This window comes from Umbelopsis ramanniana (genome assembly GCF_025399195.1).
Source record: "Umbelopsis ramanniana AG unplaced genomic scaffold K450scaffold_38, whole genome shotgun sequence".
NCBI lineage: Eukaryota > Fungi > Mucoromycota > Umbelopsidomycetes > Umbelopsidales > Umbelopsidaceae > Umbelopsis > Umbelopsis ramanniana.
The window spans coordinates 144,730-165,013 of record NW_026252124.1 but is presented as its reverse complement, the minus strand read 5'-3'; the positions used below and the strand labels follow the sequence as shown (position 1 = coordinate 165,013).

Sequence of the window (20,284 nt, the reverse complement as noted above, 5' to 3'; positions counted from 1 at the left end):
GAACCCCCATATGGTTTACGTCGCATCGCCCGAGCTTAGGTTATGAGGCTCTACGACCGTTAAAATCATCCAGATTTTCGTAATGACTTGAATGTAAACGATGAACAGGGATTACTCTCAGTTGCTGAACGACTCAACTATGCAATTAAGACAACGTGCTGGAGCACTGATGCTTTAACATGCAGAGTATTTGTGCAACTCAGGGATGCAGTGCGTTCTGTACAAACAAGAGATACAAATATATAAAATCTCTTTTACTTTTATTGCTCTTTTTCTTTGAATATATATCACGGATTTCCCTTCGCTCAGACGATCTTAAGCAATGCTGAGCTTTTTCTCTCGGCTGAAATGGCTACGAAAGTCCAAGAAGGTGCAGAACAATAAAATCAAAGAGGAAAAGTCCAAAGACTCTTCTAGAACCAGCGACGCTACAAACTCAAACTCACAAGCCAAAATCTCTTCAGCTTCATTCTACAACAACGGAAGACGATTTCAAGCTTATAAGGATTGTGCGTATATCCTACCTAACGATGATGCAGGTCTGTAGAGTGTCACTGTTCAACGGAATAAGCTCAGCTGTGGAACTGACTATGGTCCTTTTTTTTTTTTTTGTTCTTTTAGAAATCGACAGGGTAACAAAATCATCTTTCACGTTTTTGCGTACTATCTTTGATATTAACCTGTTAAAATTTATAGTTGCACCTTCAGCATTGGATTGTGAAAAACGTTGTGGGCAGGTAGGTGCATCCAGAAGTCAATCACTCTCCGGTGGGTTACCAGTGAAGCTGATGGCTCTTCTTTGCGCTCAATAGAAATTACAGTTCACCTATCGAAGCTGAACTGCAAAAGGGAATCAAAGTGTTGGATGCAGGCTGTGGAGGTGGTACTTGGATATTGGTTAGTAATCAGTTGACTCCATACTTCGAACCGTCGACAGCAAGATGTTAATGATATCGCCAATTGCAGGAAATGGCCAACGCCTATCCCAACAGTGAATTCACAGGCATTGATGTTTCCTCTACCTGGCCTACTGAGATTAGACCACATAATTGTAACTTCGTCGTCGGTAACATCGTGCATGAACTACCATTTGAAGAAAATTCGTTCGATTTCATCTACATGCGCTTAGTTGGTATGGGTGTACCAAACGAACAGTACCCCACTGTGTTATCCCACTTGTACAAAGCTCTGAAACCTGGAGGCTGGATAGAATTAGTCGAAGTAATGTTTGCTACATTGAGGCTTGGACGATGAAGGTTATCATCATACTCACTTTGCTTTACCTTTATCTTTCGTAATATAGATTGACGGTGAACAAGTCTACCGAGGCAAAAGAACCACCAAGTTCTGGAATGCAGGTAAGATACCCGCGAATAGACTCACATAGGCATACCAAGGTTACTCACAAAGTACTTTTCAGTACTCCAATACTTGGAGATGCGTGGGTTTAAAGAAGGAATTGTCAAAGACCTTGACCACAAGGTAGTCGATGCCGGTTTTGTCAACATCGACGGTATGAGAATTCGGATCCCTGTTGGAAGCTGGGGTGGAAAGCTTGGCGAAGTGTTCCTTGAAGACATTGTTGGCGCCTACAAAAGTCTACGACCTGTTGTGCAACCGATTTTAAACTATAGCGACGCCGATTATCAGGAATTACTGGATAACTTACCAACGGAAAATAACGAAGTGAAGCAAGAGGTGAACTGGTTTTGTAACTGGGCCCAGAAACCTGCCAATTGATCGGCCATTCCGAGATACTCATACCTAGTAGTCACCATAAAACTAATTGTGATAATAGCAATTGTTCTCCTACTGTGCTACATTCCCATCCCGAATGTGTGGGTGCTTGTATATTACTGCCAAGTAAGAGATTAATGCATTTGAATTATAAACTAGTAATTAGAGTCACTTGCTTCCAGGAAACTTCCCCATGCGGTATGCCGTTGTGACTACATGTACCAAGCAGACTTGTAAGGTATGTGGATAGGCTATTGAATAGCGTATCCAAATGAGAATCAAAGCAGTGAAGGTATCCAATCCCTCATGCTGTAGATTTTTATTCTTGGAGGATGTGTAAGTTAATTGTGTTGGCAAGGTACTCAGCTTTCTCGAACAATTGTGCCTTCAGTCACAAAACATTTGTGATTTGTACCATATTCTTGTACGACTTATGGCAACTGTTCGATAGAATAGCCGTTGTTTTCTGGCAATTCGTATCTGTTACCATGTATTTGCTGGTGGGAATGGTGGAGTCTTGTATTTATGCAACGTTGAGGATTAGACCACAACTTGTCGATTTGGCTTAGCTTGATCGGCCATTGGCTTGAGCACTCCAGTAAACTTAAACGTGCTTCGGCACACAATATTTGACGGCCGCCATGGCTGCGACGGAAAAAGTAGTCCGTGCCCCCGACAGCATTTGCTGTATGACATACGCATACATTATAGTGTGAGGAAATGGCCATCAAGCGTCTTAGTTGCTCTATTTACCGGTCGTATCAAAGTCCTATAGACTAGCCGCAAGCATATTATCCACAAAGTAAAAATAAAAGTGACTCTTTTGAATCAGTCAGCGTTACAGTTACGCAACGCTTGTGAACCCCACAAGGTAAACTTTGCTTAACGCCGAGCTGAAACTGTGGGGCCCTATCATCATTAACATTAACCAAGTAGCTGCCGAATATGAACAGTGGAATGGGATTAGTCTAAATTGCTGAACGACTTGGACCGAGCGCTTGGAGACATCTTGCAAAGGCACTGATGTTCAACATGTACAACATTTGTGCAACATAGGAACATAGTCAAGCTTCGTAGCAACAGGAGATGTAAGTATATAAATTGAGCTTTAGGTTTATTGCTATTTCACTTTTATTTTCAAATACACCTCGTATTTCCTCGCTCAACCGGTAGTCAGCAATGCCAGGCTTCTTCTCTCGACTGAAATGGACACTAAGTTCTAAGAAGCCACAGAACAAAGAAATCAAAGAGGAAAAACCTAAGCTCGTCTCTGAAACCAGCGACAGTGCGAAGTCGCTGCCACAAATTCATACAGCCTCAGTCTATACCTATGGAAGACGTTTTCAAGCTTATAAGGATTGCGCCTATGTTCTACCCAACGATGACACAGGTTTGTAGAGTGTCTTCTGTTCGCATGGTCAGCTCAGTTAACCGAGACTGACTAGAAACTTCTGCCTTTGTTCTATTTAGAAATCGACAGGGTAACAGGATTTTTGTTCACGTTCTCATGGCCCAAATCATTTATTAACTGTTGGAATTTGTAGTTGCATCTTCAGCATTGGATTGTGAAAAACGCTGTGGGCAGGTAAGTGCATCCAGAATTCAATACTCTCCGGTTTGTTAGTTCTACCAGTGAAGCTGATGACTTTTCTTTCCGTTCAATAGAAATTACAGTTCACCTATCGAAGCTGAACTGGAAAAGGGAATCAAAGTGTTGGATGCAGGCTGTGGAGGTGGTACCTGGACTTTGGTCAGTATTGAGCCGACTCCATATTGTACAACCCTGAAGGAAAGGTACTAATGTCGTCGCCAATTGCAGGAAATGGCCAGCGCCTATCCCAACAGCATATTCACCGGTCTAGACGTTTCCTCTACCTGGCCTACTGAGATTAGACCACATAATTGTAACTTCGTTGTTGGCAACCTCGTGCATGAATTACCATTTGACGAGAATTCGTTCGACTTCGTCTACATGCGGATAGTGGGCATGGGTATACCAAATGAACAGTATGCTACTGTGCTGTCCCACTTGTACAAGGTTCTCAAGCCTGGAGGCTGGATAGAATTAGTCGAAGTAAGATTTGCTGCATTGAGACATACAGCGTACGATGGATACTCATGTTGCTATCTCCTTCACTTTTGATATTTAGATGGACGGCGAGCAAGTATACCGCGGCCAAAAGACCACCCTGTATTGGAATGCTGGTAAGTTTACGGCAAATACGCTTACATAGGCCTAACAAGTCACTCATAAAGTACTTTCAGTACAACAATATTTGAAAACGCGGGGATTCAAGGACGGAATTGTCAGAGACATTGACCTGAAGTTAGGCGACACTGGTTATGTCAATATCGACGGTTTGAGAATTCGGATCCCTGTTGGAGGCTGGGGTGGAAAGCTCGGCGAAGTGTTCCTCGAAGACATTGTTAGCGCCTATAAGAGTTTACGACCTGTTGTACAGCCCATTCTAAAATTCAGCGACGAAGAATTCCAAGAACTGCTTGACAACGTACCAAAGGAAAATAACGAAGTGAAGCAAGAGGTGAACTTGTTTATGAATTGGGCCCAGAAACCTGCCAATTGATTGGTTATTCACAGATGCTCATATACCTAGTAGCCACCAGGGTAATTGTTCCTATTACGTTATATTCCCCTGCCCATTTTTATATGGTTGTTTGTATGATTACTGCCGAGTAAGAAATAGACCAATTCTGCATCTTTCTTGTATGGATTTGACTACATTGTGTGATACACTATAATGGAAATTTTCATCAGGCTTTCCGTTGCGGCATGCCATAATGACTGAACGTTTGAAAAAAGTTACTCTTTTACTGAACAGAGCAGTTATGGGATTCAATCTCACGTTCCGTTGATTGGTAGGCTTCCGCAATGTAAACAACAATCATATATATCGACAGAATTGGTGGTGTACGGGAGAGCGTTATATTACATGAACTTTGCAGGCGACGGTGCCTTTCATAATTTGTGGTAGGGAAAGAGTAATAAAGAAAAAAAAACGGATGGATGTGGAATTGTCTAAACTCTAGTTGTATAAGGGGCACTTGGGATTTTGAGAGCATTGCAGGAAACAGGAAGGGGTCAACCAGTGTATGCTTGTAAAATTACAGATTGGCTTCTTCTATAATGACTTTTTTTTTTTTGATGAAAAGCTTTTACCAGGTAGGTCTGGAGTCATGCTTGGCCATATCGATGACTCTCCATCCACCAGTGACAGGGTTTTGGAGGTCCTCGACCTGCTTTGTCAAAACACATGCGTATGTGACTTGCTCAATATGATCCTACCGCAGAATAAAGCTTTAGTAAGCCATACAACGACGTAAGAAACTTTTCCTTGAAATACATACCTCCTTGCCAAACACGATTTCCTTGCTAATAGCATTTCTGAACAAAACAACCTCCTGGGTTCGGAAAGAAAGGACAAGAACGGGGATATCATTGTCCAAAATCTTGGCAGTAACAAGCTACACAGTGGTTGGGTTACTAACTGTTTTATAGAAAAGCACACATTCGATTCACTTACGTCGACATCACGCAGATCCTGGATCTTGCAGTCACTGATCAAGCCTTGTTGTGTTTGGGCTTGAGCGACGGCGGTCAAGACGTTGTAAGTCTAGATCACAGGTAAAACGATGAGTATAGAAATCACATAACTCCTCTCACATCATAAAGGTACTTACAGCTTCGGAACACCACATTTTCAAGGTCTCGGTATCACCCTTCAAGTAGGCATCCATAAGTTCGGGAACAATATATTCACGAGCTTCCTTCATGAACTTTTCAAGGTTGAAGGTACGGTCGACTTGCTGGAAAGCCTTGATAGCCTGAGCTTGATCGGATTCCTCGAAAATCGAGCCAAAGGTATCTTGCAATCGATCGGTAAAGGCGCGGGTATATGAGACAAACACATTGTCAGAGTCCTCATATTTTTTGCGTGCGCTGAAAATGCCTAAACCGGAATATGAGTCAAAAAATAATTCTTTGTCACCTCCGATGCTCCACTGTGCGAATTGGATACTCTACCTTGCATAAACGAACTGTCTTCCTTGAACTTGTTCCAGCTCTCCTTCCAGGCAGAGTCCTTATGGATAACCATAGAAGCTCCAGCTTCGGGGTTTTCCTCAACAGGCTTTGCTTTGGCAAGGGGATCTTTCTTCAAAGCCTCCTCACGCAGCTTACGTCGGGTTTCCTTGTCAACGAAACCACCATATCGCCCACTCTCATCCTTCAAAACAGTTTGGAATGATTCGGAAATCTTGCCGACCACGGGGTTTTTCTTAAGAGGGTCGGCGGCCTTGTTAATTTCTTCGCTGGCCTTCTTATACTTTTCTGCGGCCTCTTTGACGAATTCAGCTTCAGAAGCTTCTTTCCATGCTTTGTTGACAGTGCTGCCAACCTTTTCGGCATGCTTGCCGATTGTTTCGGAAGCCTGCTTGAATGTTTCTGAGCTTACACCTTGAGCAGTCTGTGGGAGCCATTTAGTTATTTGAACTTACACCGTTCGCTTGTACTCTGACGTTACGTTACCTTCTCATACAATTCTCTGGCTTTCTTGAGAGCTTCACTATCGTAAACCTTTCCAGATTCATCCTGGAGAGATTTAACTCCTTGCTGCAAGTCCTTATTCTTCTTGACTTGATCTTTAATGGTTTCCACAAAGGCTTTGAAAACGGAATTATGACGGACAGACACAGTCTGGGGGTTGGACTTCAGAAGGACTGCTGATGGTCTGCTGTATGCAAGAGACTGCTTGATAGTCGAAGTAGCGAGAGCTCTGTACATTGACATTGGGGGGAAAAGGACAAAAATAAGGCAAGCTGGGGACGGCAAGGGTTGCCTTTCAAAAAACATGGTGGAATTGTTTTTCAGCAGTCACAATTCCGACCCTGTTGTGGGTGACCCAAGCCGCTTTTTTCTCGTTTCCTGCTCTCCCTCGCCTCAGATCATTCCTCCTCATGACTGCAGCAATCCCTCAATTTGCCTGTAAGTAAACCAATTCACCATGTATACTATGTTAGGCCCTGAACCTAATAAATCGCTGCCCAGATCGCTCGCTCAAGGAGCTGGCTGTGTGGAATGGATACCCAGACTTCAAGCCACTAGACGGATTTGACAAGTAACTGGATCAGCCGTAATTTCTTGCAACCGAAAGTTTTCACTGGACTAACACCATTCTTGCTTTGTTAGGCCTGCAGGATCGGCTAGAACCTTTGCCTACAGTAAACATGGACATAAGTTTGCCTATGTGACGAACGAAAGGTACCTATCGTCACTATGCACGTGAACTCTCCTGAATACCTCATTAAATTTTCCACTATTTAGCGTCAAAGTGTTCGATGCGGCTACAGATGTGCAGATCAGCGAGGTGACGAGGATGAATGTCATTGATGTTTGGTTCTCTCCTAAAGGCACTTACTTTGCCACTTGGGAGCGACCGAGTGAGTAGACCCCTTCATTCATTTAAGTCCAGCGCCGGGAAGTGCCACATCATTGGCTAATACACCATTTGTTCTTTTTGTGCAGCTAAACTTGAAGACGGCTCAGGTAGCAACAACCTTATCATCTGGGAATCCGATACTGGTGCACAACTTGCAGCCTTCTCTCAAAAAGCATATAGCAACTCGTAATTATCCATTTTCAGCTTATCAGGGACAGGATGGTGAAATATGCTTTAAAGATCAGTGGATTGGATAAACCTAACTCACTTTTTTTGCCCTCCTTTTTTTTTTTAGAAACATTCAATGGACAGAAGATGAACAGTACTGCGCTCGAATGGTGACAGGAGAAGTTCATTTCTGGGAGAGCAAAAATGTTGGACAGGCTGTGTGGGCAAAGCTCAAGCTTGAGGGTATTTCTCAATTCTCTCTTAGCCCTGGAAGATCCCCTGCTGTTGCTGTGTTCATTCCTGAACGCAAAGGCGCACCAGCCATTGTCCGCATGTATGGATTGCCCAACTTCAAATCAGCCTTGTCTAACAAGACTTTCTATAAGGCCGATAAAATTCAGATGTATTGGAACGATCTCGGCACCAATTTGCTAGTTTTGACTCAGACTGAAGTCGACAAGACTGGCAAGTCGTATTATGGAGAGACAAACTTGTACTATCTGGCTGTTGCTGGCAACTTTGATTGCCGAGTAGTGCTTGACAAAGAGGGCCCCATTCACGATGTTACCTGGGGGCCAGACTCAAAGGAGTTTGTTGTCGTCTATGGATCTATGCCTTCCAAAGCTACTTTGTACGATCATAGAGCCAACCCTGTATTCGATTTTGGCACCAATCCACGAAATTTTGTCAAATACAACCCCCAAGGACGTATCATTTGCTTCGCTGGATTCGGTAACTTGAACGGAACAGTCGATTTCTGGGATCGAAAGACTTTGAAAAAGATTTGCACTTTCTCTGCCGCCAACTCGTCTTTCTGCGAGTGGTCACCCGATGGTCGCTTTTTGTTGACTGCCACCCTTACTCCTCGCCTTCGTGTCGACAATGGATTCAAGATGTGGCATTATACTGGAAATTTGATCTATCATGAGAGCGTTGAAGAGTTATATCAGATCGGATGGCGACCTGCTGCTGCTACATCGTATCCCATGCGTGCGTTGTCTCCAGCACCTAAGGCTGTCAAGGCCGAGACGAATGGTGTAGCTGCCAAGCCTGCTGCTCAACCTGCTGGTGCCTACGTACCACCCCACTTGCGTGGTTCTGTCACACCACCATCCTTCAAGGTAAGTATCCAAAGAAATGGTTTTTATTTTGAGTGATAGGCTGACTTGTCTATATTGATTCTACAGGGTGATGGCGCAAAGTCCTCCACTCCTCCCCCACGACCATCCATTCCTGGCGCTCCTGTTGGATCATCACCTAAATCAGGTGCAAAGAACAACAAGAAAAAGAAGGATACCCAGAAAGTCGAGGAGGTCAACGGTATGTTGCTGGTGCAAGCGGGAAACTCTCACCTACAGGAGAAACTAACCTTGTCTCGCTTTTTTTGATTTGCAGGTGCTGCTTCACCATCAGATGCAAGTGCTGCTGGCTTGTCCGAGAAAGACAAGAAGGTCAGAAATCTTGAGAAGAAGCTTAGACAGATCCGAGATCTCAAAGAGAGACAGTCAAAGGGTGATACTTTGGAGGCAACTCAGGTTAGTTAAGTTTATGATGGACGCTTCATGTAAGCTAGGGATTTTTTTTCTAATAAGCGGGCTCATAGGTTGCTAAAATCGCTAATGAAGCGAGTTTGTTGCGGGAATTATCTCAATTGAAAGTGTAAAAAAAGACTACCTAAAGAACCTCACGTAAAATTAAAATTATAAAAGGGCAATCTGTTGTTGCAGTTTATTCCATCAAAAAGATGTGATGAAAAGACCATGAGCGGACTTACAAATGAATGAGAAGCAAAGGTGTAGACGTCATCGAAATTGCCGCGTACGCACGCGTGCAGTGACCGACAATTAACCAGACAAGCACGACCACAGACTTGCTACCTATCCACACCCAACGATTTCACAACATGAGTCTTAAACCAGGAGAAGTTAATTTGGGAGTAAGCAGCCAATACAGCTTATGGGATTGTCCCATTCAAGTGGAGCAAAAGTTTCGTACCTGACGCCTGTTCATGTCATATTAACTTTGCCGTTCATGAACTTCTAGACATCCATCATGGCGGTTGCATTCAACGGTGGAGTTATAGTTGGCGCTGATTCTCGCACAACCACCGGCTCGTACATTGCAAACCGAGTCACCGACAAATTAACAAAAGTGCACGATCTGATTTATTGCTGTCGGTCCGGATCAGCAGCAGATACTCAAGCCGTTGCTGATATCGTCCAGTATTACTTACAAATGTACAGGTATGGAACACAGGAGAAAAAAATGATGTCGAATTTTACCTATTGGAGCCAGCAATACTTAACTCGATGCGTTTTGCTTTACTAGCGTACAACAAGATGAACCACCGACGGTACATGTTGCTGCTACGTTGTTCCAAGAGATGTGCTACCAGAACAAGGACCAATTGTCCGCTGGTATCATTGTTGCAGGCTGGGATAAGAAGAAGGGAGGAACGGTTTACAATATACCATTGGGTGGTGCACTCATTCAACAGCCATTTGCCATTGGCGGTTCAGGTTCAACATACATCTACGGTTACTGTGATTCTCAATACAAGGATAACATGACTCGGGAGGAGTGCATTGAGTTTGTTAAGAACTGTAAGTGATCGTTTCTTCACAGAAGGTAATCTGATTGGCAACGCTGACATTCCATTTCCTTGCTTAGCGCTTGCACTTGCTATGTCTCGCGACGGTTCTTCGGGTGGTGTTATTCGTATGGCTGTTATCACCGAGAAAGGTGTAGAAAGGCTCTTTGTGCCTGGTGATAAACTTCCCGGTAAGTTAATGTAGTCACTTGTGATTCTCGGATACCTCACTGGATCTAACGCGATACCACCCTTATTTTTCAGTTCACTGGCAAGGCTAAATATGTGCACAATTCCTTGTACTTGAAAACCGTTCTTGTTAGCGATATATAAATAAAAACCTGACCCAAAAAACACACAATGCCATTACAAAACAACAATAATGTATCCCCCTCTTTGATTTGGTTTGGTTTGAAGCACCATATGTTCATTTTGGTTATGATATTTTTTATTTATTTCATGATTGAGTGACAACGCAAAACCATCTAGGCACGTTAACAACAACTTGCCAGCTTGAGTTGTGAATGAGTTATGATATAACATTTTCTTTCTCTTTCTTCGATAGAAAGGTCTACATGGTTTGATCCATACCACACAAGGGCGGTTTCTTTTTCTTAACCGCGCTTGGCAGTCCAGGCCTTGGGGTTAGTGCGGTTGCAAATAAGAGCGGCACGATCCACGGAGTTCATGTTCTTGTTAGCAACAATCTGGAAACAAGTGGCACTACCTTGGCGTGAAATAATGGTAGACCATGAAAGGAAGATCTCCCAGACACGGAACCACTTGTTACCATACTTGCTGGTAATCTTTTCCTTGTTTTCCATCCAGTTGTAGTACCATCTCTCGAGGGTAGCAGAGTAGTGAACACCAACGGTATCGATGTTGTGGATTTCGAAACCAGCGCATTCGAGCTGGTTAATGTACCAGTACAAAGGTGTAGAAGCATCAGCACCAGGGAAGATATATCTGGCCATGAACAAGCCCCTACAATAGCGGGTTTAGATATTTTCTTTCAGGCCATCGAAAAATCCAAGATCAAGCCATTCAACTTACCAAATGAAATCCTCATATTGCCAAGTGGCACGGAGACCAGCAACTTGCATATAGAACAAACCATCGTCATCAAGCATTTCTCTGATTTCCAAAAGGAACTTTTGGAAATGAAGGAGACCAACGTGTTCGGCCATTTCAACACAGGTAATCTTGTTATACTTGACGTTGGAAGGAATATCACGGTAATCCATGCACTTGATACGAGCCTGCTTGGGGTCAACACCCCATTCCTTGATACGATTGTTACCATATTCGGTTTGGTTACGAGCAAGAGTGACACCGGTAGAGTCGCTTCCAAAGTACTTTGAGGCGTGAGCAACCAAGGTACCCCATCCACTGCCAATATCCAAATGCTTATCACCCGGCTTGAGATGGATCTTTTCACAGATCAAGTTGAGCTTGTTATCTTGCAATTCTTCCAGAGTTTCACGCTTAGTGGGGTCAGAGATAATACCAGAGGTGTACACCATACGAGGGCCCAAGAAAGCCTCATAAAAGTCATCACCACGATCGTAATGCTCACGAACTTGATCTTCATCTTGCTTGCGAGAGTGCCAGAGAGTTTCAGGGATCCATTGGGTCAAAAAGAACTTGAATTGTCCCATTGTGAAACGGAAGGCAGCCCAATCATGACGAGCCTCCATAATGTCCAAAGCATCACCCTTAAAGTCAATCTTTCCATCAAAGTAAGCCTCGAAGAAGGTTTCCATAGGGATCAGGTTACGTCCGTTGTACAAGGACTTGAGTTCAGGATCCTTGATAGTGATATAGTCTTCGAGGGGTCGTTCAGGGAGAGCAACACGGTTCTTGTAGCGAGGAGAGTAGCTAGAGGCCAAGTACAGACTGCCGGCAAGAATAGGCAAAGCGAGCACAATAGCCACTACCGGGTACAGCCACAAAGACCAGCGGAGTAGGACGGTAACGATCAAAGGTACGCCTCCAAGGAGACCAAAGAAGATTCTGTTATCAAAGGTTTGATTACCTGCACCTTCAGCTGGAAGAGGCGCATTGTGAATGGCCGCCCAAGCAGAGGGAGTCCAAGGTTTCGCAACTGTCATCTATAAGATTACAAAATAGCAAGATTAGGAAAACCAAACTTAAAGGCAATTAAAGCTTATGGCAAGTCGTCTCGAGGCGGGAGACAGTAAGATGAAGACAAGGACTGCATCGCAAGTTTTCGCCACCCCATTTATGATCCGAGTCAATGTTTAGGCAAGATGACCTCAGGTTGGGTGGATGGAACCCATGATGGTGCATTTCGAGCCAAAGCGTGGACGGGCTGAGCCTGATGACTAGGATTAAGGGGAAGCGCGCGCGTGATGATCACTTGGAGGCGCGTCGAAAATGCCCTTTCCTTGTCCATGACTTTCACTAATCTACAAATTAGTATACATGCCTTAAGTGCCAACCAGGAATAAAGATGAGCTGTCAAACTGAAATAGTTTCTTTTTTTTTATACGTTATTTTTTGGCCCCTGGTTTCCCGCTTGCATTGGATTTTCAGAGTGCGCGTTCGGCCTTTCAATGAATGGGACGTCTTCAGCCAATAGCGATACTGTCTATTATCAGGCTATATTACAATCATGTGTTGGTGGAAAAGTACGGTTGCTTTATTTTTTTTTATAACTAGGTTCCATATTGATACATTGGGGGAATAGAAGAAGCAGCATCGTTCTAAAGGTGGTTGGAGTAAATGATCTATTTAAGCCTTGGAGATGGTGTTCTTAGCGGGGCGGGCTCCTGCCAAGACAAGGGCCCAGACGGCCCAATCGAACAGGGCTTCCTTTGCCATGAACAAGAAAGCAGCAGTCAAGACAGATTGCACAATCTTGGAGCTAATGCCCTTGTACAAACCGCCAATACCTTCATGGGCAATAATGCTTCTGAAGCCATCCAAGATCGAATTGTAACCTTCCTCATCCTTGCTCTTGACCTGCATGCGAGACTTGACAACGCTATAATAGATGGATCAGAAACCTTTGCATTGATGTGAACCTCAAACCTGCGACTTACATGTAAGGATAGGTGATGCTAGTGGCAGCCAACTTGGAGACGGCACCGAGAAGGAAGAAATCAAAGTTTCCAAGTTGTCTCTTCTTGGAGATAAAGTTCTTGACCTGCTCAAAAACGGTGTACTGGATAATGGGGTTCATGACCAAAACCAAAGCAGCACGAACACCAGCATAGAAGCTTTGAGGACCTTCTTCGTTCAACATCTTAAGTGCAGTCTTGAAGAAACCATCGGCAGACTTTCCGTTGCGATCTCCCTTTCTGGTAGTCAAGCGAGTCTAAGATGACAATAGAGAAATGTTAGACAACGTTAAAGGGAAAATGTTGAAGAGTGCTGCTCACGTTAATGGTCCAGATGGGGTTGGTGGCGAGCACGACAGCAGCACCGGCAAGAGCACCAGCAGCCATAGATTGGGCAGTAGTCAAGGGAGTACCCTTGCCCTTGGCTTTCTCGAAGGCAGCCTTGACAGCCTCATAGCAGTAATAGTAAACACCTGCATATGGAGGAAATTTTTAATTTCGGGGAAGCGGATTATATAATGGCATATACGATTTTCAAGGACCTACCATTGGTAATAGCAATACCAACTACACCAGAGCTCAAACCGCTGAAATAAGGTACAGAGGGTGAGTAAAATAGCAAGACGCTTTGAGTGGTAAGATCAAAGATCTACATACGAGTACAATCCCTTGGGACCTTCTCTGGCCATGATCTTGACGAAGGCATCCAAAGTGTTCTAGTAAATTTGCATCATAAAGTAAGCGATCTGTGTGAATGCAGTGAGCTCGCAAAAGCTTTTGAAATATACCTTGTAAGCGTCCTCAGAGTTGGACTTCTTTTGGACTTGAAGACGAGTAGAAATCGAGACCAAAGGATAGGTCAAGACCATGGAGACGATACCACCACCGGCACCTGGTGACAACACCATGTTAGCCTACGTCTCAAAGCAAAACAAGGAGTTAATTCCTTGAACATTACGTACCAGAGAGAGCATGAGCAACATTATCCGACATTATGACAGAAGAGAGAAGAACGATAATGAGGAGAAGGTAGTCACACGGGGCGTGTCCTTTTCAATGGTAAGATTTGACTTTTGTTCAACAGTCAGCAAATATCAAGTTGCTTGACAAATTCATACTCCACGTGAAGATGACTTCTTGCCTCGGGGGAGCACTTGCACAATGACAGGATATCTGGAGTATTTGGTGAAAAAGAACTTTGGATTCCTTGTGAAATATGGGAGTCCTATCTCGTCATTCCATGTGGTCATTATATATTTTAATAACATAACACGAAGTACTTCAAGTGTTCTACTCCACTCCACTCTCTCTCCACATGAAACTGAACCCGAAAGTCTCCAATTTTTCTTATTCCGATATCATCCAGTACATGTGAAATCGATGTGTCAGCTTCAATTAAAAAAAAATAATAGGTTCGTCTGAACTTTTATCACTATCTTTATCTTACCTTTCCCTACTCTATCATGTCCACAGCCGTCACCCAAGACAAATACCAAGCTGTCCGAGAAGACATCGCCAAGATCTTCCCCAAGGCAGACTATGACGATGGTTCAATGGCCCCTGTCATGTAAGTCATCCGAATCTGAGTTTGATTCACTTTTATGAATGTGAATCGTAACAGCCCCTTTTTTAGCCTTCGCCTTGCATGGCACGCAAGTGGAACATACTCCAAGAATGAAAAGAATGGTGGATCCGACGGTGCTACCATGCGATTCAAGGCTGAAGCTGAAGACGGCGCTAATGCCGGTCTTGACGTTGCTCGCCAAGCGCTTGAACCTGTCAAGGCTAAGCACGGATGGATTTCATATGCTGATTTGTGGACGTAAGTACAGTCAAATTGGCACAGTGACAGAAAGGTGGCTTTTTTATTCATTGTTTTTGGCTTTTACATTAGTCTTGCTGGATGCGTTGCTGTTGAAGAGATGGGTGGTCCTCACATCCCTTGGGCTGGTGGTCGTCGTGATAAGGCTAGCGAGGCTGATTGCCCCCCTATTGGACGTCTTCCCGATGGTGCTTTGGGCAAGAGCCACGTTCTTGACGTTTTTGTGCAACGTATGGGTTTTACTGTTCAAGAGACTGTTGCCTTGATCGGTGCTCACACTGTTGGTCGATGCCACAAGGACCGCTCTGGTTTCGATGGTCCTTGGACTGTCACCCCTACCCGTTTCTCCAACCAATTGTAAGTATAAAACGAGATATTTAAGTTTGTTTTTCATCCAATCCCATGATCTCCTTGCTAACGGTATGTCGGATAGCTTCAAGCAATTGCTCAGCCAAGAGTGGGTCAAGCGTGAATGGGATGGTCCTACACAATTTGAGAACAAGGGTGATGCCGACCTTATGATGTTGTCGACTGATATGGCCCTTTTGGAACAACCTTTCCGCGAATATGTCGAGATCTATGCCAAGGACAAGCAGAGATTCTTCGATGACTTTACTTCAGCTTTCCTCAAGCTCATCGAACTTGGTGTTGCCCGTCGCAGCAAGATGTAAAAAATAACAACACTCCCAATGTGATAATTCCCCATAACAACTTTCCTTATTTTTAGACCTTAGAAGCATCTATAGTAGAGATTCATTAGAAATATCTTTGAAACCAATGTTTACATACCATTTATTTTGAGAATAGGATGGCTCCCTTGTTGGACAGCATATTTTTTTTTTTTACCATATAAATATCGCTTTGAACAAATACGATCAATTTACTGCCCAATCGAAATTGACCCTGTGTGTTTCACCGGCGGACCAACCAACCATCTCGATTACGGTATTGTGACAGTGCTACTTGCGGTCAATCTTCACTTCGGCTACCCATAGCGAGCGAATAATTTTGGTGCAAGTGAGAAGTATGTTTATAAGAATGGCGAGGGCAAAAAGTTGCACCGTCCTACTTCATGTACAGCATTGGTGTGTTTTTTTTTGTCACATCAATCTGGATAAGGTACACCATTGTACCTGAAAGCCTGATACCACCAATCCATATATTCCTTGTTAGCTACGGATCGTCAATGCGTATCCGTGTATGTCATGTATTGGCATTTAGCCCATGTCTCTACCTGCATAGTACTAAAATGAACTCTTTGCTACCCTTTATTTTAACAAATTTTCGCTTACTCTAAGTCTTTGCTTATTTCACAATACATATTGCACCAAAATGAAAACACCCTGTAAATGTGCTCATCACGGAGACTATGAGTCAATTTTTCTCGTTCATTTCAGCGGCGCTAACACTAACCAAACAGCAATTTTATAGTAATGTTTATGATGGGTTAAAAGCTTCAATCTTTGATAACCTGGATCAACGGCCAAGTCACATATCACACATCACATCACACAAAGCGGATGAGTCGCAAGTTGAAATAGGGCCGACCCAAAGTATTTGCTCGAAATGACAATTTAAATGCCCGCTTCCATAAACCTTGTTCACACACTCACGCTCACAAGACTTTTCCCAACTTCCTTGTTGTTACATTTGTGGGGGGAAGTTGAATTGACCAACAGATCAAAGTTTCCAATTTCCTTTCATTAGCAACATGACCAACTCAACAACTCATCCTCCGCCGGTTCATTTGACCGAATCTCCTACAACCCATTCGATTCAATCCAATCTTGGCCCTGAGTCTTCCTCGGACTCGTCTAGCTCGGATATAAAGCTCGAGCAAAATGGCTCGACGTCAGGTCTTGGATCAGTTCGACCGTCTGAAAATAATGGCAATGACTCAAAGAAGAAACGAGTCGGTCCGAAACGAAAGAAGGTCACTCATGGTAAAGCCCCCCTCATTCACCTCATGCTGTTTGCTTCATTCTAACGTGACCTTGACTCTTCTTGCGCGCTCCTTAGCATGTGTGTATTGCCGTAGATCCCATATGACATGTGATGACGGTACGTGTTTTTATTTGTAGTTGAGCTGAGGATGATCCTGTCTATAACCGCTTCTCATTTTGACTTGGCTAGGTCGACCATGTCAGCGCTGTATCAAAAGAAGCATCGGGCATCTTTGTCACGACGAACCTAAGCCGTCAGCAGTAGCGGCGGCTGCTCGTAATGCTGCTGGCAAAGACAAGGAGAACAACCGAAGCACTCAAAATAACGGTGGTCAGAACAATATGAACATGATGCCTAAAGCTATTCTTGACGGTAATTGGATGGGATTCAAATAGTGATCGGTGGCTCGTCATGACCAATACTAATGTCGCACCCGCTATAGCTCCTTTCCAGATGCCTTCGGTACCATTGGCCTTTGCCAGTGAGGAAATGGGAAATGAATTTAGTGTCATTAGGTAGGTCATCTTTGTCTCTGGATAGAACAGATGAGTCCGATAATCTGATGCACATCTTGGTTTTTTTTTTTTTTTTCAAAGCGCTTTCCTCGACTCACTCGATCCCAAAACCGCTAATTTACTCCAACAGCACCAACAGCAACCACCACAACATCAATTGGCAACCGCCAGCGGCGATGCTATTACCAATGGAAGCGCATTGACCAACAATCTCACGCCTGGGAACGACCCAACCAATACAACCGAGCAATACTTTATTACAGCTGCCGACCCGCACGACGGTAAATTGGAAGATCGACTCAACGAAGTCATCAATGCTAAATACGAAGCTGGTTTCCTTCGTCCCTACAACTACGTGAACGGTTATGCAAGACTTCAACGCTACATGGACAATCAGTATGTTTGCGTTGGTGTGGAAACGCAATGTGATCTCACATGTTTATGACTGAAATCTTTTTTATTAGCATGTCACCAAATAGTCGTCAGCGGATATTGAATGTCATGGGCACCTTCAGACCGGCATTTAGACACGTTGCTCAGTCTCTGACTGATATTGATCTTATTTTAGTCGAGGAAGCGTTTGAACGACTTCTTTTGGTATGTTGGCGTTAGTAGTACCCGAAAAAATTAAGTGTAGCCTGGTGTACTGACTCCAATTTGAATCCAGGACTATGATCGTGTATTCAGTTCCATGGGCATACCGGCTTGCTTGTGGCGGAGAACTGGTGAGATCTACAAAGGAAACAAAGAATTTGCTGCCCTGGTAGGAGTGCCAATCGAGCAATTACGAGAGGTATCATTTGCTTCAAGTTCTGAAAAGTGTTCGATGCATGTATGCTGACCCGTTCCCCTTAGGGCCATCTTTGTATATATGAGATGATGGCCGAAGACTCTGCCGTCAACTATTGGGAGGTAAGCTTTAGAACAAGCGGTGCGGTGCGGACTTGCCGGCGTCCATACTAATAGTGCATGTGTTTAGAAATATGGCAATATTGCATTTGACGCTGGACAAAAGGCTGTTTTGACCTCATGTCTACTAAAGTCCCCGGATCCAGAAAAAACAAGCGTCATTTCATGCTGCTTTTCATTCACGATACGACGCGATAAATACAATATGTAAGTTCGCTAGCAGTCTCTTGTCAATCAGTGTCTACCGCTTCCTCACAATTTTCCTCTCTCCCTACTCTCATGTTTCATTAGACCCGTAAGTTCTTGTCGATTGCTATGCATAATGGCCCATAAACCTTTTACTAATGTTGAAATTCCCTACTGCAGACGGTAATCGTTGGCAACTTTTTGCCAGTCCAACTGCAATGAAGCATGGCCTCCCGCGCTCTCAACGAAAAACTACGAAAAATTTCAATACAATTCAATACAATTCTTTAATATAAGCCAAGCATTTGTTTCCATCAATATAACTTCTGCTGCTCATAGCATGTCTGTTCCTAAGCGCGCGCCCAACGCTTGCAAGAAGGATGTACACTATCAGCTCCTTTACCCACTGCAACGGTTACTTGAATAAACTACAATACTTCTGTTCTCAATTACACATATCTCTCAGAACATAATTTTTTTTTTATTGTTCAGCCAGTCGTCTTAATTTTACTAAGCTCAGCCGACGTTAAACTTGACTAGCGCTTGCTCCTTTTACCATGCCTCCTCCAGCGAATGGTGGGCCTGCTGCCATGTTCAATCATCACTTTAATCACTATCTCTCGATTTTACCTCTGGCCACAGTTGTTACACTGACCGTAGCGGTGACTTTGGGGCTGGTCGACTTTATTTTCTGGCTAGTGGATTCGCGACGATTAGTAACTTTGTTGGATTTGTCGTATAACAGTGTACGCCACAGCTTCCAAGGTCAGCGTCTGCCAAATTTTTTTTTTTTTTCTTACACCTTGACCAACCTATCCTGCAGTATATCGACTCTTCACCTACCCGATCGTCACCCCGTCTTTATCACTGCTGATCACCAACCTATTGTTCTTGATCCCATCTCTTCTCCAGTTTGAAAGCACGCATGGAACGGTACCGACATTGTGGATGTTGTTCACGGTATGCACTGTACTCCCTGCTATAGGGTACTTAATATGTGCAGCACTGTTGTACACGTCGTTCATCGATCCTTGGCGTTGTGCGGGGCTTTCTGGATGGGCCATTGGGCTCTCGGTGTGGACGGCAGTCGATGAGAACAGAAGTGGCGAGGCACCAGATCGGATGTAAGTCGACCGGACATGCCGACAAAATATGGGAGCGGAGCTAACCCTAGCGCGGGTGTATGTTTTGTTTCAGGCTATTTGGCGTTTTGCGGATTCCTAGTAAATATCTGCCGCTCGTGGTATTCGTATTCTACACGCTATTAGTGCCAGGGTCATCTCTCATTTTGCATAGTCTGGTGGCAGGCATTTCATACTTATGTAAGTCTTGGTGAGGAAGTGCCTTTTTGGAGAGAGAGAATCACTGATGTTCCTTATTCTTTTGCTAGTGGCGACAAGGCGCTCACAGCTGACTCCATCTACTGATTCGTACCAGTGGCTTGAAGCCCGTCAAAGTCTAGGGCCGATAGTGAATGCACGTGGATTTGTGAGTGTGCAGCAAGATAGAACGTTCCTTCCGATCTTCCAGCGGTCTTATGTGGAAGAACCAGTGGATTCATCCAGCCCTGCCCCAACCGCTTCTCCATCCACGTTCCCTGGTCAAGGTCAACGGCTTGGAGGGTAAAACACAAAGAACAATAAAGTTTTTATTTACTCTTGAAGGCATTAGACGAAACGTTCATATGCGTCGGTGTCACAAACATGACGTTCTTGCAATCTTCGGATGCCTATATTTGGTGTGGGTTAAGCACCTTTTTCATCTCAAGTGCATGACATCCTGCTCGATGCTTCGATTGAAGGCAGTGATATGCCTGTCATTTCAATGATAGCAGTGACGTGCTTAGGCTCACAGAGCACCAAAATGGTCAAAGG

General features: G+C 44.0%; 10 protein-coding genes across 10 annotated transcripts; 7 read left to right on the top strand and 3 right to left on the bottom strand.

Annotated features, from left to right (window-relative positions):
- Positions 1 to 284: 284 nt before the first annotated feature.
- K450DRAFT_247057 (uncharacterized protein) lies at positions 285 to 2,089 on the top strand. The gene is made up of 7 exons (XM_051590010.1): positions 285 to 539; positions 622 to 632; positions 697 to 737; positions 813 to 897; positions 967 to 1,221; positions 1,304 to 1,358; positions 1,421 to 2,089. Exons 1-7 carry the CDS (start codon positions 323 to 325, stop codon positions 1,738 to 1,740), a joined length of 984 nt encoding a protein of 327 aa, XP_051443487.1. The 5' UTR covers positions 285 to 322; the 3' UTR covers positions 1,741 to 2,089.
- Positions 2,090 to 2,893: 804 nt separating this feature from the next.
- On the top strand, positions 2,894 to 4,362 carry K450DRAFT_247054 (uncharacterized protein). Its single transcript, XM_051590009.1, has 7 exons — positions 2,894 to 3,127; positions 3,208 to 3,218; positions 3,282 to 3,322; positions 3,403 to 3,487; positions 3,557 to 3,811; positions 3,888 to 3,942; positions 4,003 to 4,362. Exons 1-7 carry the CDS (start codon positions 2,917 to 2,919, stop codon positions 4,320 to 4,322), a joined length of 978 nt encoding a protein of 325 aa, XP_051443486.1. The 5' UTR covers positions 2,894 to 2,916; the 3' UTR covers positions 4,323 to 4,362.
- A 222-nt stretch (positions 4,363 to 4,584) lies between these two features.
- K450DRAFT_247053 (uncharacterized protein) lies at positions 4,585 to 6,738 on the bottom strand. Its single transcript, XM_051590008.1, has 6 exons — positions 6,284 to 6,738; positions 5,780 to 6,221; positions 5,437 to 5,705; positions 5,280 to 5,369; positions 5,104 to 5,220; positions 4,585 to 5,037 (listed from the first exon to the last, which is right to left on the bottom strand). The coding sequence occupies exons 1-6, from the start codon at positions 6,605 to 6,607 to the stop codon at positions 4,912 to 4,914; spliced, it is 1,368 nt and encodes a 455-aa protein (XP_051443485.1). The 5' UTR covers positions 6,608 to 6,738; the 3' UTR covers positions 4,585 to 4,911.
- Positions 6,649 to 9,169, top strand: K450DRAFT_247045 (uncharacterized protein). The gene is made up of 9 exons (XM_051590007.1): positions 6,649 to 6,739; positions 6,803 to 6,872; positions 6,944 to 7,015; positions 7,079 to 7,194; positions 7,280 to 7,379; positions 7,489 to 8,482; positions 8,549 to 8,681; positions 8,757 to 8,896; positions 8,965 to 9,169. The coding sequence occupies exons 1-9, from the start codon at positions 6,712 to 6,714 to the stop codon at positions 9,022 to 9,024; spliced, it is 1,713 nt and encodes a 570-aa protein (XP_051443484.1). The 5' UTR covers positions 6,649 to 6,711; the 3' UTR covers positions 9,025 to 9,169.
- On the top strand, positions 8,930 to 10,334 carry K450DRAFT_247039 (uncharacterized protein). Its single transcript, XM_051590006.1, has 5 exons — positions 8,930 to 9,297; positions 9,405 to 9,604; positions 9,690 to 9,964; positions 10,032 to 10,142; positions 10,216 to 10,334. Exons 1-5 carry the CDS (start codon positions 9,265 to 9,267, stop codon positions 10,230 to 10,232), a joined length of 636 nt encoding a protein of 211 aa, XP_051443483.1. The 5' UTR covers positions 8,930 to 9,264; the 3' UTR covers positions 10,233 to 10,334.
- A 20-nt stretch (positions 10,335 to 10,354) lies between these two features.
- On the bottom strand, positions 10,355 to 12,408 carry K450DRAFT_247034 (uncharacterized protein). The gene is made up of 3 exons (XM_051590005.1): positions 11,359 to 12,408; positions 11,005 to 11,250; positions 10,355 to 10,935 (listed from the first exon to the last, which is right to left on the bottom strand). The coding sequence occupies exons 1-3, from the start codon at positions 12,060 to 12,062 to the stop codon at positions 10,566 to 10,568; spliced, it is 1,320 nt and encodes a 439-aa protein (XP_051443482.1). The 5' UTR covers positions 12,063 to 12,408; the 3' UTR covers positions 10,355 to 10,565.
- A 179-nt stretch (positions 12,409 to 12,587) lies between these two features.
- On the bottom strand, positions 12,588 to 14,356 carry K450DRAFT_247027 (uncharacterized protein). Its single transcript, XM_051590004.1, has 7 exons — positions 13,997 to 14,356; positions 13,823 to 13,926; positions 13,692 to 13,750; positions 13,581 to 13,621; positions 13,356 to 13,507; positions 13,017 to 13,291; positions 12,588 to 12,958 (listed from the first exon to the last, which is right to left on the bottom strand). Exons 1-7 carry the CDS (start codon positions 14,025 to 14,027, stop codon positions 12,706 to 12,708), a joined length of 915 nt encoding a protein of 304 aa, XP_051443481.1. The 5' UTR covers positions 14,028 to 14,356; the 3' UTR covers positions 12,588 to 12,705.
- An 81-nt stretch (positions 14,357 to 14,437) lies between these two features.
- K450DRAFT_247025 (uncharacterized protein) lies at positions 14,438 to 15,582 on the top strand. Its single transcript, XM_051590003.1, has 4 exons — positions 14,438 to 14,601; positions 14,668 to 14,856; positions 14,929 to 15,213; positions 15,290 to 15,582. The coding sequence occupies exons 1-4, from the start codon at positions 14,498 to 14,500 to the stop codon at positions 15,525 to 15,527; spliced, it is 816 nt and encodes a 271-aa protein (XP_051443480.1). The 5' UTR covers positions 14,438 to 14,497; the 3' UTR covers positions 15,528 to 15,582.
- Positions 15,583 to 16,462: 880 nt separating this feature from the next.
- K450DRAFT_247016 (uncharacterized protein) lies at positions 16,463 to 18,873 on the top strand. Its single transcript, XM_051590002.1, has 10 exons — positions 16,463 to 16,799; positions 16,876 to 16,917; positions 16,990 to 17,172; positions 17,243 to 17,315; positions 17,397 to 17,711; positions 17,780 to 17,912; positions 17,983 to 18,108; positions 18,171 to 18,227; positions 18,295 to 18,519; positions 18,591 to 18,873. The coding sequence occupies exons 1-9, from the start codon at positions 16,568 to 16,570 to the stop codon at positions 18,433 to 18,435; spliced, it is 1,302 nt and encodes a 433-aa protein (XP_051443479.1). The 5' UTR covers positions 16,463 to 16,567; the 3' UTR covers positions 18,436 to 18,519; positions 18,591 to 18,873.
- A 1-nt stretch (position 18,874) lies between these two features.
- Positions 18,875 to 20,147, top strand: K450DRAFT_247009 (uncharacterized protein). The gene is made up of 4 exons (XM_051590001.1): positions 18,875 to 19,175; positions 19,234 to 19,534; positions 19,608 to 19,732; positions 19,801 to 20,147. Exons 1-4 carry the CDS (start codon positions 18,968 to 18,970, stop codon positions 20,034 to 20,036), a joined length of 870 nt encoding a protein of 289 aa, XP_051443478.1. The 5' UTR covers positions 18,875 to 18,967; the 3' UTR covers positions 20,037 to 20,147.
- Positions 20,148 to 20,284: the final 137 nt, after the last annotated feature.

Coding starts and splice junctions, on each gene's coding strand:
- K450DRAFT_247057 (XM_051590010.1), top strand. CDS start 323: ATGCTGAGCTTTTTCTCTCGGCTGAAATGGCTACGAAAGTCCAAGAAG. Junction 1,222..1,303: donor GCTGGATAGAATTAGTCGAA/GTAATGTTTGCT, acceptor TTCGTAATATAG/ATTGACGGTGAACAAGTCTA. Junction 1,359..1,420: donor CACCAAGTTCTGGAATGCAG/GTAAGATACCCG, acceptor AGTACTTTTCAG/TACTCCAATACTTGGAGATG.
- K450DRAFT_247054 (XM_051590009.1), top strand. CDS start 2,917: ATGCCAGGCTTCTTCTCTCGACTGAAATGGACACTAAGTTCTAAGAAG. Junction 3,488..3,556: donor GAGGTGGTACCTGGACTTTG/GTCAGTATTGAG, acceptor CGCCAATTGCAG/GAAATGGCCAGCGCCTATCC. Junction 3,943..4,002: donor CACCCTGTATTGGAATGCTG/GTAAGTTTACGG, acceptor AAGTACTTTCAG/TACAACAATATTTGAAAACG.
- K450DRAFT_247053 (XM_051590008.1), bottom strand. CDS start 6,607: ATGTTTTTTGAAAGGCAACCCTTGCCGTCCCCAGCTTGCCTTATTTTT. Junction 6,222..6,283: donor CCAGAGAATTGTATGAGAAG/GTAACGTAACGT, acceptor TGGCTCCCACAG/ACTGCTCAAGGTGTAAGCTC. Junction 5,038..5,103: donor AAATCGTGTTTGGCAAGGAG/GTATGTATTTCA, acceptor ATTCTGCGGTAG/GATCATATTGAGCAAGTCAC.
- K450DRAFT_247045 (XM_051590007.1), top strand. CDS start 6,712: ATGACTGCAGCAATCCCTCAATTTGCCT. Junction 6,740..6,802: donor AGCAATCCCTCAATTTGCCT/GTAAGTAAACCA, acceptor ATCGCTGCCCAG/ATCGCTCGCTCAAGGAGCTG. Junction 8,483..8,548: donor TCACACCACCATCCTTCAAG/GTAAGTATCCAA, acceptor TTGATTCTACAG/GGTGATGGCGCAAAGTCCTC.
- K450DRAFT_247039 (XM_051590006.1), top strand. CDS start 9,265: ATGAGTCTTAAACCAGGAGAAGTTAATTTGGGA. Junction 9,298..9,404: donor CAGGAGAAGTTAATTTGGGA/GTAAGCAGCCAA, acceptor ATGAACTTCTAG/ACATCCATCATGGCGGTTGC. Junction 9,605..9,689: donor TATTACTTACAAATGTACAG/GTATGGAACACA, acceptor TTGCTTTACTAG/CGTACAACAAGATGAACCAC.
- K450DRAFT_247034 (XM_051590005.1), bottom strand. CDS start 12,062: ATGACAGTTGCGAAACCTTGGACTCCCTCTGCTTGGGCGGCCATTCAC. Junction 11,251..11,358: donor CATCTCAAGCCGGGTGATAA/GCATTTGGATAT, acceptor AACCGAATATGG/TAACAATCGTATCAAGGAAT. Junction 10,936..11,004: donor CAATATGAGGATTTCATTTG/GTAAGTTGAATG, acceptor CCGCTATTGTAG/GGGCTTGTTCATGGCCAGAT.
- K450DRAFT_247027 (XM_051590004.1), bottom strand. CDS start 14,027: ATGTCGGATAATGTTGCTCATGCTCTCTCTG. Junction 13,508..13,580: donor TGGTATTGCTATTACCAATG/GTAGGTCCTTGA, acceptor CTCCATATGCAG/GTGTTTACTATTACTGCTAT. Junction 12,959..13,016: donor AGCATCACCTATCCTTACAT/GTAAGTCGCAGG, acceptor CATCTATTATAG/CGTTGTCAAGTCTCGCATGC.
- K450DRAFT_247025 (XM_051590003.1), top strand. CDS start 14,498: ATGTCCACAGCCGTCACCCAAGACAAATACCAAGCTGTCCGAGAAGAC. Junction 14,602..14,667: donor GGTTCAATGGCCCCTGTCAT/GTAAGTCATCCG, acceptor CCCCTTTTTTAG/CCTTCGCCTTGCATGGCACG. Junction 14,857..14,928: donor TCATATGCTGATTTGTGGAC/GTAAGTACAGTC, acceptor CTTTTACATTAG/TCTTGCTGGATGCGTTGCTG.
- K450DRAFT_247016 (XM_051590002.1), top strand. CDS start 16,568: ATGACCAACTCAACAACTCATCCTCCGCCGGTTCATTTGACCGAATCT. Junction 17,913..17,982: donor CGTTTGAACGACTTCTTTTG/GTATGTTGGCGT, acceptor ATTTGAATCCAG/GACTATGATCGTGTATTCAG. Junction 18,228..18,294: donor CTGCCGTCAACTATTGGGAG/GTAAGCTTTAGA, acceptor GCATGTGTTTAG/AAATATGGCAATATTGCATT.
- K450DRAFT_247009 (XM_051590001.1), top strand. CDS start 18,968: ATGCCTCCTCCAGCGAATGGTGGGCCTGCTGCCATGTTCAATCATCAC. Junction 19,535..19,607: donor GGCGAGGCACCAGATCGGAT/GTAAGTCGACCG, acceptor GTTTTGTTTCAG/GCTATTTGGCGTTTTGCGGA. Junction 19,733..19,800: donor GGCAGGCATTTCATACTTAT/GTAAGTCTTGGT, acceptor TTCTTTTGCTAG/TGGCGACAAGGCGCTCACAG.